The sequence below is a fragment of the Acanthaster planci genome, linkage group LG15 (assembly GCF_054643075.1).
Source record: "Acanthaster planci isolate LZ-2023a linkage group LG15, COTS_SCS, whole genome shotgun sequence".
Classification (NCBI taxonomy): Eukaryota; Metazoa; Echinodermata; class Asteroidea; order Valvatida; family Acanthasteridae; genus Acanthaster; species Acanthaster planci.
In genome coordinates this window covers 8,591,416-8,606,513 of record NC_141791.1, presented here as the reverse complement: position 1 = coordinate 8,606,513, position 15,098 = coordinate 8,591,416, and the positions used below count along the sequence as shown (strand labels likewise).

The following is a 15,098-nucleotide window of genomic DNA, read 5'->3' as shown; positions in this document are numbered from 1 at the left end:
TGTCCGAGAAATTGATCCATAGAGTTAAATCTCTGAGCTATTTTGAAATGTAGGCATGAGCTCACTATAGTGTACGCCAGCTCGGCATGGCAGCTTAAGGTTGGAAAACCTGACCCATCTAGCCTTATACACGAACATACAGCATACTTACATGTACAGTATGTGCAAAACCATGCACAGCCATGGCATCGCCAACCAGGTTACACATTCATATAACGTGCACAAACTGCTTGTGTTTACAATGTATTACTTTTCTTCGCGAAGCACACATGAACTCACATTCTTGTACCTTATTTATGCAGTTAATTGGTGTTTGGTTCCAAAAAGATGGCTGTTTAACAGAACATCCTGTACTAGGCACATCATCAAATGTGACCTCAATGTTCATTAATGAAAAAATTTATGCAAAGTGCAGTTTCTACTACATTGTTGGCTATACCTACATGTACAAATTACTGATTTAATGAGCATATGGCAATGACTACCTTCTGATAAATAATACACCAAACAACTCTGGTTGAGTGACTCTACTCCTGTTACTTTGTGCCGTGATGTAGTTGATCTACGTGATTGGGATTTATGCTGCGAAATGTGCGAGAAGTGTAAAATTGTCTACTATACATGGAAAATTTGTGTGTTCGGTCATGTAAAAGGAATACCAAGTCACAACCTGACATTCCTCTTTTGTGTCAACTATACATGTAGTTTTATATTGTTCCATGTGTTTGAAGTTTTCAAAGACAATGCATACTTTGCGCAGTGCCCAATGTCAGTGCAAGTGCTAACAGGAAATCTGAAATTCTGAAAATGATGCCGATATATAAATTGTCACTTCTGCTGTCTCACTGTGTGGTCTTTTTTCCTATGATGTCCACTGTATGGTACAAGGAATCATGGGTGGCTTTCATGACCCGATTCCCGTTTTGTGAAAATAAGTTAAATTCAAAATGTAAAATTAAAAAGGGGACCACTCTCTTTGGGTGAGGAATAAACCCTTTTTATGCTTTTAAGGTTTTACGGGGGGATTAATTTGTTAAGTTTCATTTGCTCACCAGAGGGTGCAACAATACACTGTAACATTTGGAATATAAACTGCAGTTTATATGTTGATTCTCACCCTGAAAATGTCCCTGAGTGGCTGATACGGCAACGTAAGAAGAATAAAATCAGTCAATAAACGCCGCACCTTGCCTCAGCTCAGCCTAGCCAGGGCCGCGGCAGCCGCTGGACCAGCCAGCCAGGTGTACAAGCAACGAGCATTCTGGGCGCGGGGACAAGGCAGTCATTTTTTTGTTGGTTGCTGTTTGCATTGGCTCAACTCACTTGTAATGAAAGAAACCGGTCTAGAAAGACTTAATAGATTTGTTAGTGCACTGTAAGTTCTGTTCACACCACAAATTGTGTGGTCAGTCTGTTCGTTTTCGTATTGATTTTATTTGATTGTATTTCGTATAACATTTGTATAATCCATGTTGCTTTTTATTTCACTGGTCTTTTGGTAACTGTTTTGAAAAAAACCTTCAGCATGGTCAACAGTATATGTCTTGCACACAGGCAAGGTCCGTTCGTAATTTAAGTAATATAAACGTTTATGCACAAAAATCCTCCTCAGAAAGCACCAAACAATTTTTGTTCGACCATGTCCAGGTCTTGGTTCAATGATGCAAGACTGCACTTGATAAAATTCTTTGTTAGCTTGTGAACAATATGGATTAATGAGATTAGTTATGGATCTCTGTCCTGCTCTCCACGTGTGTACAGTACATGTACGGAATGTAATGTGCATGCTTTGTGCATAGCAGTGGAAACGCAACATGACAGAAAAATGACCGAAAAAATGGAGTTCATCAGCCCGACATTTTTGGCTTTGATGAAGCACGGCCTATCTATACTAAAAAGCCAGTCCATATACAATGTATTTTAATAATTCTTATAAGTGCCGATCTGCCATGCTAACAGTGGTGTTTATTCTCTACTTCAACAAAAAGGGTATTGTAACACAAAAATCAACATGGTGTCAAGATCACTATTAATGAAATCAACTTAACAAAAATCAAAAAGATTATTCCCATCATTTATTATATCAATATGGAGGTTGACTGATTTTGCTTGCTTGTAATATACATTGTAAATAGGCATATTCAAAGAGCTCGCTTGTATTTTAGGGAGCCTGGCGGGGTTCAGTGTATGCGAAAAAAAACCTATTTTTATTTGGCAAAAAAAAAAATGAACAAAAAATGTTTAGGCCTTACAGGTAAAATAGTTTCGCAGGCCACATTTGAGAATGTAAGATCAGAAAAAGAGTTTTCTTCGTCCTTAACTAGTAAAAACTTACACCCCTTACATTTTGTACATGAGGTAAATAACCAATAACTCATTAATTTCTAAAAGTCACCCAACTCTTCTGGGTCATTGCTCAGATAAGACAACCGAGTTAGCCCGCTGTGAATAAAGGTAAAATACTGCCCAAATAAGCAATTAAGCAAGGGGCAGCTGCTTTACCAAACTTTGGCGAAACACTCGTCCACATACATGGATCTGAAGCATCGGATTCATACACGTAAGTTGGGGCAGCCAGCACCTGTGCAGTGCAGTGGGCCAAAGACCCAACTCGCTACACTCTTCCTTTGCGGACGTCTCAGAAATTTTAACGCAGATTTATCCAATAGCAAAAATTGTTACGTGCAGTGTGGAGACCATGGAGCCGTTATATACATGTACATGTGGCCATCGCCAGTGCGTGCCCAATTACATCCTGTAAAATTCAATGGTGTTTAATCATTTATAGACAAATAAATCATTCTTTTGGAAAGTTTGAATTGTCATTGAAAATACTTTATAAAATGTGTTGAAGTGGAGTTCGGGCGAGGGAAATTTCAAAACAAAAGTAGACGGGAGTCGCCAGAATGGAGAATTTCGGAGGGGCACGGGTACAGTGTCGGGGTAAAAACCAAAAACAGAATCATCTGCCGCCCCGAGTGAAAAGCAGCATATAAAATATTTGCCTTCTGTAAAATGGTAGACCTATTGGTTTGTGGCATACATCTGCAACCATACCTATCAAATCCAAAACTATGTAGGATTTCAAGCCCCGGTGAGTATCACGTTTGCACAATCATCGCTGGTGATTTCTGTTGCATTCTGTAGTTGTATGCCTACCGTTCACGTTGCGCATAGTTTGCAAAGTCTTCGCAGATTGCTCATGTATCTTCGCAAACAGGGCTTTGGAAATTGTGGTTGTAGACACTTCCCATCGATGGCAGCCGAATATTTGCGAATCGGTAGCTATCTTCGCGAAGGAAAAGGACTCCCCACAAAAGTAATTTTTAAAGCACCCCGCGAATAATGAAGATATCTTCAATTGGTAGGGTACATGTACATGTATATTACTCCAATATTACTCCAATACAACTCACCATTGTTCTTGAATTGCGATGACCTTTATACACCATCTTGACTTCTGGCATATCTATATTATCGAGTTGCATCTCTCCTTTTTCTCGTATCTCTCCTTTCTCTCGTGCTTCCCTACGAGCTAGGAACAACTCCCTTAATCTGGACTCTGTCACACTGGGTGGGCGAGGCCTTCTTGTTTCTTCACTGCAGTGTGCAAAAGATTAGGATCTACATGATTATTGACACAGGTTTCGGAATGAAGGTCACAACTTTACCTTATATGACTGGAAAAATAAACTCAGAAATTAACTTTTAAAATTCTACATAAAATCAATTTTTTTCCAAGGTAAAACCACATCTTTCTTATGCCTGTCATCCACTGCTGGCCAGTGTATCTACTGCATGAACTGCCTGCTTTTTGCCAGGTATGATGTTCAGTATTACTGGACTCTTGGCTGGCACAGAGGCTGTTGTCAGCACCTCAAGTCACTGAAGCGAATGGCTTAGGGTGTGCTTCACTCCACTGCTGAATAGAAGTTCTTAGCAAATTAGTGTCTATTGCATAAAAAAGCTTCCTTGATTGCCAGCAATATTTTTGTCATACACTGGTAGCTGGGACACATGGTGTCCTTGGTACTAACTTTTTACAGTGCTTATTTCTGTAAAAAAAAAACAATTCTCAACATCATTAATATGTAGTTTGTCACAGTTAGTCTTTGTCACAGTTTCATAATAAACCTCTTGAGAAAATGGGTCTTTCCATACCAAGCATGACTATAATAGAAAGTAGGTTTGCGATGACGAGCAGAGCATACTGCTCGAAACGTCGAGTACCACTGGTTTTTTTCAGAACCGCAAATACTCACAAAAGAGATACGTCCATGGTGCTACCGCAAACCTACTTTCTGCTATACCTCTTCACCATGCAAACCTTCAAGACTTATCTCCAAGCACGACTAATTCCAAATGCATGTAAATTACCATTGAATTGCCATTGATCTACAAAAATAACTTCCATGTTGGCCCACCACAGTCTTAAACATAGGATGAATTGCATATAAAGGCTTCCTTGATTGCTGGCAGTATTTTGTACATTTTGTGGACATTTACATGTAGCTGGCTACATTTAGCTGGCTACCAGTGCAAACCGAAGGAGTTGGATGCATTAAAGTTTTAATTTAAAATGTCTGTACCAGATGACTTTAGACCAAATGTCTCAACAACAAATATCATTCAGAATATTTTTAACAGGTGTTGAAGACCTTTAAAAAAAATGAGCCATGAAGAAAATGGTACAAAATTGACAAAATGATTAGGAAGATTTGGCTCTCTTCATTCGCCAGTTGTTTTAAATCACTCCAACTATACCAGCATACTTCCCTGATCTCATACCTTACAGCCATCAAAAATAATCTGTAAGTCTGGCTGCATCAGAAATATACATGTTCATTGCAAACATTTAGTTGAAGGAACACGGATGAAAGTTGAGAATTTTGACAGAAGATGTGCATGACATTCAACATGATTGAGAATACTGACCTTTATGCAGTTAGCACTCTCCAGGTGTGATATTTATTGTGGTGTTAGATTTGAAGATATCCCAGCATAAAAATGGATCAAAATTCAAAACTGAGGGCATTTAATTTTTATCCAGAAATGATATTTTACGTCATGAACTTCATTTTGATTTACACGGTACTTACTTCAACAGATATACTTTTGACAAACTTTGGAACAAAGACAAAAAATCCCAGGGCGTTGTACTTCCATGAAGATGCTCATGAACATCAAACAAGAAGCGGGTGCACTATCTGGGCTAATGTCAAAGGTTAAACAGTCCCTAAGGCAGCAAAATGGTTTCCAAAATGTCACCATAAAGATTGACAGACAAAGTTGTCATTGGTATTTTAGACCAAGATTTATAGCAAGATACTGGACAAAAATGTGATAGTTAAAGCCGTAAAAGATGATGGTATGGAGTCCTTTCTTGAATTCTTTTCTTGCCTCAACCACTCAGCTGTAACAATGCACTCCATGGGAAGAGATGCAAGGTTTTGTCAGCTGTCAGTCACTTGAGGTTCCTTGTTTGGAGTTAAAGAATTGAATTAGATTAAAACCCCACTGTATGGCCCACTGGCTATGACTCCTACTATCAAGCAACAACACAAACACTCTGAAAGAGGGAAGGGCCCATTCAGGCCACAGTCTGGGCTGGTGCCTCAGCAGTAAGGGGGTAAGCTACAAGCCACAAAGGGGCTGGTAAGTAGAGAAACTGGTCAGGAGTGGACACTGGGTCTTAACCCTAACCCCCCAAGGGTTGCTGGCACTAACCTTCCCCATTCACACAAAGTTAAACACCCACATGAGACTTTGTGCACAGAGGCTGTTGGACTTTGTTTTTCTGAGGTATGCCAAACCCAGTGCAAAAGCCAGCTGTTATGGGCCTACCAGACCTACAGTGTATCCCCACAGAATTAAACACTTTACTACTGTTTAATTCTGTGTGGTTGGGGAAGGTTAGGGTTAATGTACATGCGTCTTCTCTCTACAAATTTTAATTATTCAAATTGTCTCTTGATTTTGTATTTCCAACAGATGCCATTTACTATTTTGTGCATTACCCAGTGTTGTCAAGCTGAGAGGCAACATTCAACTCCATTATTGACATCTTGCACATGTACTGTTTTTAATCTTCCATTCTTTCCTATTACTGCACAACGGCACTTGGAAGTCTTGTAATTGAACCCATCCTTACTCTTGCACGAGAAAGTTAAACTAACATTTGAAGCAAGATATGGGACCGAGAGAACCCCCGCCTTTGTATTGGTCATTGTTTGATCAGAATCTCAGGAATTCTTCACAGACTTTTGGGAGGATGTGTTAGGTAACAATAGTCTAGTGTGTGTATAGGGATTTACAGGTAAGAGGGGTACCCCTCCGTCTCATATCTTGCCTGGTACTGTATACAAACTTGTCTGCATTCTCAAAACTGACAAATTCTTGTGTAAAAAGACTAGTGCCTGGGAATGCTGAGGCACACTTCAATGATGTGCTACACAAACTGGCCATTGTATGGTGACCTCATTGAGGCACATTGCCCTACTAAAAATGGCCTATTCAAACCAATTGATTTTTCAATTGGATTTAATTGGAATGAATTTGGTCCAATTGGCAATCAATTGGTGCTCAATTGGTTTCAGTTGAAACGTTTTCTCTCCCACTTATTTCCCCCATCAATTGGAGATTTCAAATGGGATGCAATTGGTTTCAATTGGTATACTTTCTCTGTTTGTTTTCCTCGATCATTTGGAAATTTCAAATGGGATGCAACTGGTTCCAATTGGTTTGCTTTCAGCTTGTTTTCCCCATCAAATGGATTTTTTAAATGGAATTTAATTGGTTTCAATTAGTATTGAAATGGTTTCAATTGGTTCTTTACAATTGGATTGTGAATTGACACTCAAATGGTGTCAATTGGTTTGAATGGTCCAACTGAGAAAAGGTCTGAATCTAAAATTCAAACCCATAGAACCCCAATTGGATTCCAATTGATTATGTGAATTGGATCCAATGGGTAAGTGAAAAAGATCTAATGGGTAAGTAAATTGGTCTCAATAGGTAAATGAATTGAACATTTTCAGTAGGGTGTGCAGTGAGTTGTTCTCATTGTTACAGAATGGGTTTTTCAAGAGGGCATTTCTTATGATGACACAGAGGAGGTAGCAACTTCAAATGGTATCATACTACAGTCAAAGAACTTGAAATTGTAAATTTTGTCAAATGGTTAGTACATGTACATGTAAGACACATCACTGTGAAAATGGCAGTTGGCCATGAATGTATATATGTATGAACTTTAAACTTCAAAGCTAAATGTTAAATTTTCCAACCAGCTATTTTGAGCGTAATCTGAACTTTGAACTAAGAAAATTTATGCTCAAAAACAAACACCAACATACTTTCAGTTTCAAGCAGCATTCACTGAATCAGGTTTGGAGAACAATGCATGTTTTGACTTTTTTGCTACTTTTTACTTAAGACATCATCATCCAAACAAAAAAGGAGGGGAAAGATAGACTAATACCAACCAAATAAATGATCTAATGGCATGACAAACTGCAATTTTTGCATGGAAGTGCCCACTCCAAGATGAAGACGAAACTTTGTCAAGTACCTTTCACGACGTCGATGTCTTCTACGCAGTCTTGGTGGTCTCAGGATCAGATCATCATCACTGTCACTCTCACTGCATGTAATAGATGGGCTCTCAGGAGAAGCATCCCTATATGTACATTGGATCCAGCAAAGTTACAATGTTACATATGTTACAACCACCAGACAAACAATCCAAAAAGTTCAAATATAGGCAAATTAAAGGTTCTCAGCGATTCAAATCCATTAATGTATTAAATATATCAGAATTGCATACAAAAACAAGAACTTCGTCCGTTGTGTATTTCCTTCGGTTTGGCTGATTTCGACGATTTTCTAGCTACAGTACATGTATTTTTCGTGGCCCCCACTTTCTCCACCGAAAACTCTGAATGATGTACCGTAATGCATCACGTGATGCGATGACGTCACGTAAAGAACCTGATCGTGGGCCACTGACCCGGTGACCGGTGTGATGCGTATAACTATTACTGAGGTACCTTGCCAAAAAAATCCTTGAAATTTGGCCACAACAAGCAACAATACTGACTAGATTATTATTATGGTTTATTATTATGGTTTATTTTAACTCTCCCGTCGCAGCCCAGAGGCTAAATTGTGGGCCAGTGTACACTCATTAAAAAAATACCAATAATTGCTAAAAAACAAAATCTTAAAGAAAGAATTTACTCAGATAAAACTGCTAGTTAGAAAAAACTTAAAGTTTTAAACAAAACCAAGTTCTTAAAAATGTCACTATTACAATTATAAACAATTAAAATAGGACACAAAATCTACAATAAGAAAATTACAAGTACTTCTCATTCAGTAGTTAACCAGAGAAGGGATTGAAGTGTATTTGTATGTACATGTATCAGTTCGGCATCTCGGGATTGACAAAGTGTTGGCATTACGTAAATTATTGGACTTCGTCGGTGGAAGCCAGTCACGATGAGAAATAAGAAGTTTCTTGCCAAATTTCAAACACAACTGATCACCTCTTTCCTTTGGTAGGGTAAATGCAGCTCACTGCACATATGATCATATGACGTATGACTTGAAGTATCAATGGATAAAATAGTCTGAAATGCTCTTTTTTGTAGTTTTTCGAGGGATCCCTGTTATTCATTTGTCAATCCCGAATGCCAAAAAGGACATACATATTCAACGGTAGGTCTGATATATTGCATGTACACAGTTACAAGATCTTTGACTGATATGCCACAATGTTTAAGCTGATGTAACAAATAAAGCCTTCTATTAAAGGAATTACTCATCACAGTTACCTGGATATCCCATCTGAGATTATTTTGGATATTAATGCCAATGATTTTAAGACAGTTCAGTTGATCAAGAGTCGAAGCACCTAAATTCAAGTCTGGAATCAGGATAAAGCATTCTTTTTAAAACAAACAGTCAGTGCCTGGCATTTATCAGCATTTAATATCATGTTACTGTCATTAGCACATTAGTTCAGTCGATCAAGTTGATTTTGAATCCAGCTAGTTTGAACAACATCGCTAAATGTCTGGCATAGTGTTAAATCATCTACATATTTATAGCGAATGACTTCAGGAATGTTACATCCGGAGTCACTGATCATGACAAAAAAGGCAACAGGTCACAGTTAGGTGTCCTGCGGAATACCTGCATGAATAGACTGCCATTCAGAAATCTCATTTTGATAACAGACTGCCTGGGTGCGCTCAGAAAGAAAGCTACATGTACATATCCAAGGAATGATAGATCTACGAACACTGGAATCAATGAATTTAGGAAAAAGAATATTGTGGTCCACATGATCGAAGGCCGTGGGAAAGTCTGTGGCAACAATAACAGCAGAGTTTTTGGCCGAATCAGTGTCGCGATGAATTTGATCCAACATTTTAATCAAATAGTGAGCAGCTGAGTTGTCTTTAAGAGAACCAAACTGTTGTTTGTCTAAATTACATTTGATATAATTTTTGATCCAACTAGTTACAAAGCCTTCTAAGACTTTAGCAAAAATGCAAGTCAGTGATATTGGACGAAGATTTTTAACTGTGTAAGGTTGGCACTTTGCTACCGGCACCATATATGCAGACTTCCATATTTTTGGAACAATACGTTCTTTCAAAGAGCAGTTACAAATATCTGATAAGGGAAAACACAGTTCATAGGCAAACTCTTTAATCAACCTTGATGGAATTAAATCGAGGCCTCCAGTTTTATGTACTTTCATCTTTTTCAATTCATGGTATACTTCCTGTGTGGTAATGTACATGTAGTATGTGCGGGGTTGCGCTGCTGGGTGATCAGCTTGACATGCAAGTAGTCAACATGTCAGACTTAACAACCGGGTCTGGTCTCACTTGTGACGAATAAAAACACCTGAGTAATACTGAAGAGAGGCAGGCATCCAGTAGCTTCAAATGTGCTGATTTATTGTAGTTCAGATTTGATTGGAATCACATTGATAATCATTCCCACAATCGCAGGGGAGGAGGCAAACAATCTGCACCAACCGGCATGGCTTAGGGTTTACAAGACGCCATTACGAAGACCCACCGTCTTCCTCCCCTTGCAAAGCCAACTCCTTTTTCTTTTTCAACTTGTCTGTACCTGCCAAAAATCTAAGTCATTGCAGACTCTGCTGCATGGATGCAGTTCTATTTTTACACAAATTTGAATACACAGCGGGCTACCTTTTGGCAATTGACTTTAACAGTAAGTAGACGAGTGCCCTCTATTGGTCCAATTAGTGAATAATCAAGCAAAATCATAATATGTTAATCGTTTCCTCACAGTAATAGTTGGCACTTGTGCCAAAGCTGGTAAATATGCAGGCTGCTTACTGAGATCTAGGCAGGAGATATCACATGCTACTGACAAAAAATGTTCATTTATAAGCAAGGCTGTCTCCAATGCAGTATATTTAGCAGCCTCCTCCGCTAGATAAGTTTTCTGTTTGTTATACAGACCAGACATTTTCTTGATTTGTTTATGCCAACCCCGGGAAATACTGTTTTTGGGGTGGTCTACACTTCCTTTATAAAACTTACATTTGGCATTTTTTATTTCACGAGAAACTTTGTAGCGCAGAAGTCACCAAAGAGAAATTTTCCTTCCCAGAAAGTTTTCTGCCTTTTCATTATGAGTGCCTTAAGTTCAAGATTCATCCATGGTTTATCCTCGTTATGGGTGGCAACAGTTTTAGTGGGGAAGAAATGATCAGTTGAAGCATGGAGAGTTTCATAAAATTTGTCAACCTTCTGGTTTGTAGAATCAGCTGCTTTGACTTCGCTCCAGTTCTATCCATCGCCCGAATGCCAGTTTGTCAGAGTTCCTGATAGGTCGCACAACTCTGCGATTTATGCAGTTGTGATGCCTCTTGTGTTTTTTAGGCATCAAGATCACCGAGTTGTGGTCACTCATACCAATAGGTGTCAGTGTTTCCAGTTAATTGTAATGATGGTCAATATTAGATATAATTTTGTCCAAGATGGCCTCCCCTCTGGTTGGTTTGTTTACAATTTGCACAAGACCACACACCGGAAAAAGATTTCTTGTATTACACTGATTAAGGTCTCTCAGCAGAACAACGCCTACACCAGGACAGTTGTTCTGGAAGATGTTGAGGGATGTTATTAGATGTTCTATCAATTCCGTTTTGTACCGTGATGCAGGTGGGTGGTAGACGATGCAAAAAATCAAGCCCGGGATGGAGCAGGGTAAGCGAGTAGGTTGGGTCCACACCCACAGTGCCTCAAGCTCATTCGGGACCTGAATTTCTGACAGAGGTCACGATTACATGTAGATATGATCATGTAAACATAATGCCACACCTCCCCCTCGTTTGTTGCCTCTGGGTTTGCTATAAAATCTATAATTAGGGATGAAAAATGCAATGTTTTCGACAGCAGGCAGAAACCATGTTTCAGTAATGGCAGCAACATCGATATCATTTGCATTTAATATTACCTGAAGTTCATCTATGTGTTGGACAAGCGATTGAGCATTCAATAACAGGATCGACGGAGGATGTATGGTCTTGGATTCACACTCCAGCCGAAATGTTAACCAGATTTGATGTGTCTCTCCCAAAAGAATCTTGATTCGAGATATGTGTTCTTGGGTGGATTAACGCTGGGATTCGTTGGTCTTTAATTTTAACTCCAGCACGGCATCTCCGAAGAGTGGGTCACTGCTTGCATATATACAAGGCCATGAAAACTGACCACCCAAACTTCGGGATCCGGTAACTGACGTTGCAAAGCTCCAGTAGTTCCTTTCTTGAATTCCGAGTTCTAGTCGTAATCATCATACATCTTTCCTGGTCATGACAGGGTGCTTTCACATATTCAGGACCAGGGTTAGGGTTAATATCGCCACATTTCAGTATTTCTTGGCGAAATGTAGCACTTGTGTTACTGTAGCACAACAGTTGTGGTCCAAATGATTGGTGTTTGTAGCTGGGAATAATGGTGGATTTCATACTGACTGCATACTGGGTTCCTTGGAAGTTCCTGCAAAGGCTGTGGCCATGCATCAGCAATATGACAAACAGTACCAGACACACCCTTGCCCCGGCATTCCACATCATCGTCGGACTGATGTGAAATATCACAGAGGCATTGGTCCTTCACACGAGGTAGGGCTTCTTAACCTTGCGGAATATTGCAGAGAGCAAGAATTACGGCAGAAACTCGCACCAATTTTTTAGCTTTATCACTTCCAAAGCATCTAGGCTTCACTTACAAACTACTAAAGTACAGTACATAAAACATGGGTTGAGCAAAGGCTAAACAGAAAAATCAACTCTAAAATGAGAGCCAAAACTCACAACTGGCTGCCGTTGGGGCGCCCAGTCATCCAGTCTCTGTCAGATGTGTCATTGCAGGATGCAGCAATACACCAAAGGCCGGTGTACGCCTGCCCAGTTCCCAAAAGACCCAGTATTACGGGAAATCTGGACAGCAAAAGTGTGCTTGACCAGGGCACTCTGGGATGGGCCATCCTTGATGAGTGTCATCTGCAGTAACCATTTTACAGCCGATGACTACGAGAAAATGCTCCACGAAGAGTCTGGAATACCAAATGCACCTCGGCCGAAAAATACAGCAATCCCAAGTAGAATTAGGAAAGATTCTGACTGCGACCCAGGGGAACTGAAGAAACTGAAGCAATGCATTTGTAAAGTGAGAAAGGAGGAGGGTAGGTTGTGTACCATTTCCAACGTAGGCCTAACGTGTGCACAGAGGCCATGCAACAAGTGAAGTGTGTACACAAAGCATCAGCTAGTAAAGCATATTCATGCATATACAGTATTTTGTAATTATAGTATTAATTAGGCTCCCATATGTCACACTCTGTGTTTCACACTATCTGAAATGGTGTGTGAGTGTCAAAATGTTAGCGATTAACTCGGGCCTGCTCGTCCAGTTGGACTGGCCTCCATCTTCTTTTCGCGTGAACGGCAGAGAGAAGAAAGATGGCAGCCACCATACACTGCAAATAATTTTCGTTTTCAGGCGAGAATATGGAAGCAAATTCACTGTCTCTCTTATACAGTGGAATATGTTAGGGCTTTGGACATATACCTTTATCTGAATTAAACAGGGTATGGGCCGGTAATACATATATCACAGTAACTTAATGATTCATAGTTTGAAGATATTAGCGGTAATGGAAGTTTTTCTCTGGATTTGAAGTAAACACACAAAAATTCAGTGCCCATATATACATTTTCCTTGGGGGGGGTGATGTGTGGTTTGATCGGATATAACATGTTGTAAGCGCAGGGAAAATATAAGAATGCGTTACATTCTGATATATAATTTTTCTCTCTTTTCAACAAAGCTATGTGGAGGACTTGATAGCTGAAGTGGCAAGGTTGGGCTGCATGGACAGAGGGAGAAAAAAATGAGGGCCAAGAAGACTGCAAAGAGACTGAAGAAAGCTCCCAGTCTTGCAAGCCAGTACGAATATCCTTCAAAGGATGAAATAGTCGCGGGCAACTGTTCAGTGTTGAAGATTTAATTTTAAATAGTACAAAACGTTTTACAGGTGACCAGATGGGGAGGCTAATTTGGAAAAAGACTGTTTCATCTTCCGATTATCAGAAATTCTATTAGTGATTTTATTTCATTTGGCTTCGGCAACATTTGATGATGTATCATCTAAATGTTTCGTTAAAGATAAGTAGGCTGTGCATTGTGCGATGTACATGTACATGGAAACCGACATACATGTATACACACACTGATAATGAATTGGAAGATTGAGCATTATTTATTGGAAGGACGACTTGAGGCTGTCAGAAAATCTACATGTACATTTTTTTGGTGTGAAAAATAAACTTTAATTTTTAGTGTTGGTGCATAAACATGTGCCTTGTGATACTCCCCGTACAGTGTTACCAACAATGTTGCAAAGTATATGAAGGATTGAATTACTGTTCCTGAAATTCACACATATTGTAAAATTTTTGCCTGTGTTTCATTATTGATAGTCCACACAAAAGAAGTTGAAATTGACAGAAAATTTATGAAAATCGATGAAATAGGGATTTAAGAGGTTCTGTTTTCCAGAGAACTATTTTTACGATACCTTCTCTGTCATTCAGGTTATTGAAACACTGACATATTTAAATGTAAATTTTTAGAGAAAAACTTCTTGCTACAATATGAGACAACATCAAGATGTATTAGCATTTCTTCTTGCTGAGTAAAATGTAATGAGATGCCAAAATAAGAAGCATGGCTATTTGGTTTACATGAACTTAATATATAAAGGAAATGAGACTACTTCATGGAAAAACTGTTTGTTTATGCTTGATTTGATAACAAGTAAAACAAATTTGTCATGTACCCTAGAAAACAAGTGAAATAAAAAGTCTTTTTGTGTAGAAGTTGTGGAGGGCAATCCAACGAGTGTGCACATGTGCTTACTTCTTTCACAGTAGTTTGCCGGGACTTTGATGTTCCTTTGGCCAGTGACAAAACCATTGGGCCAGTGACAAGCTTAGATTTCCTGGGCTTAATGATTGATACAGTTGCCCAGCAGATTAGGATTCTTTCGGCCAAGGTCCTTGCAATTCTGGCGAAGTTGGATTGCACTTTGCCCAAATGTCAAGTCACCCTCCGTAAGCTTCAGTCATTGCTGGGTAGCTTAAATTTCATTTGTAAGGCAATACGGCCGGGCAGGGCCTTTTGCGTCATTTTTTCCATCTCACAAGTGGCATTCAGAAACCCCATCATCGTATCCGTATTTCATCTGGTGCGTGGGCCGACATGCTGGCTTGGCAGGAATTTTTGTTCCATTTTAATAATAATATAATTAATAATATAATAATAATAATAATTTTAACAGCCGCCCCTGTTATGACATCCTTGCCTGCAGACCTTTGTTACAACTTAAGTTAGAGGTTCACAGTCTTTTGATAGACTCAGCCGCCCCGCATACCCATTCAGTTTACCAATGTGTTTGCCAATTTTTTTGCTGGTTTATTTCCCGCCATGGTTTTCTTAACGTATTTTCTAGTCCCACATTGCAGCAGCTTGTAGACTTTA

The 15,098-nt window shown here is 39.3% G+C and overlaps 1 protein-coding gene across 4 annotated transcripts in view; it reads right to left on the bottom strand.

Annotated features, from left to right (window-relative positions):
* Positions 1-15,098, bottom strand: part of LOC110977610 (DDB1- and CUL4-associated factor 6-like) — a 100,089-nt gene that overhangs the window by 20,059 nt on the left and 64,932 nt on the right. For all 4 annotated transcript variants that reach the window (XR_015427883.1, XR_015427884.1, XM_087146884.1 and 1 more), the window contains 2 exons: positions 7,571-7,678; positions 3,417-3,600 (listed from right to left, as the gene is read on the bottom strand). Coding sequence is in view for 2 of the 4 variants with exons in the window: in XM_087146884.1 (XP_087003010.1) it covers positions 3,417-3,600; positions 7,571-7,678 (292 nt within the window). In the remaining 2 variants the exon portion in view is untranslated. The remainder of the gene's footprint in view (positions 1-3,416; positions 3,601-7,570; positions 7,679-15,098) is intronic.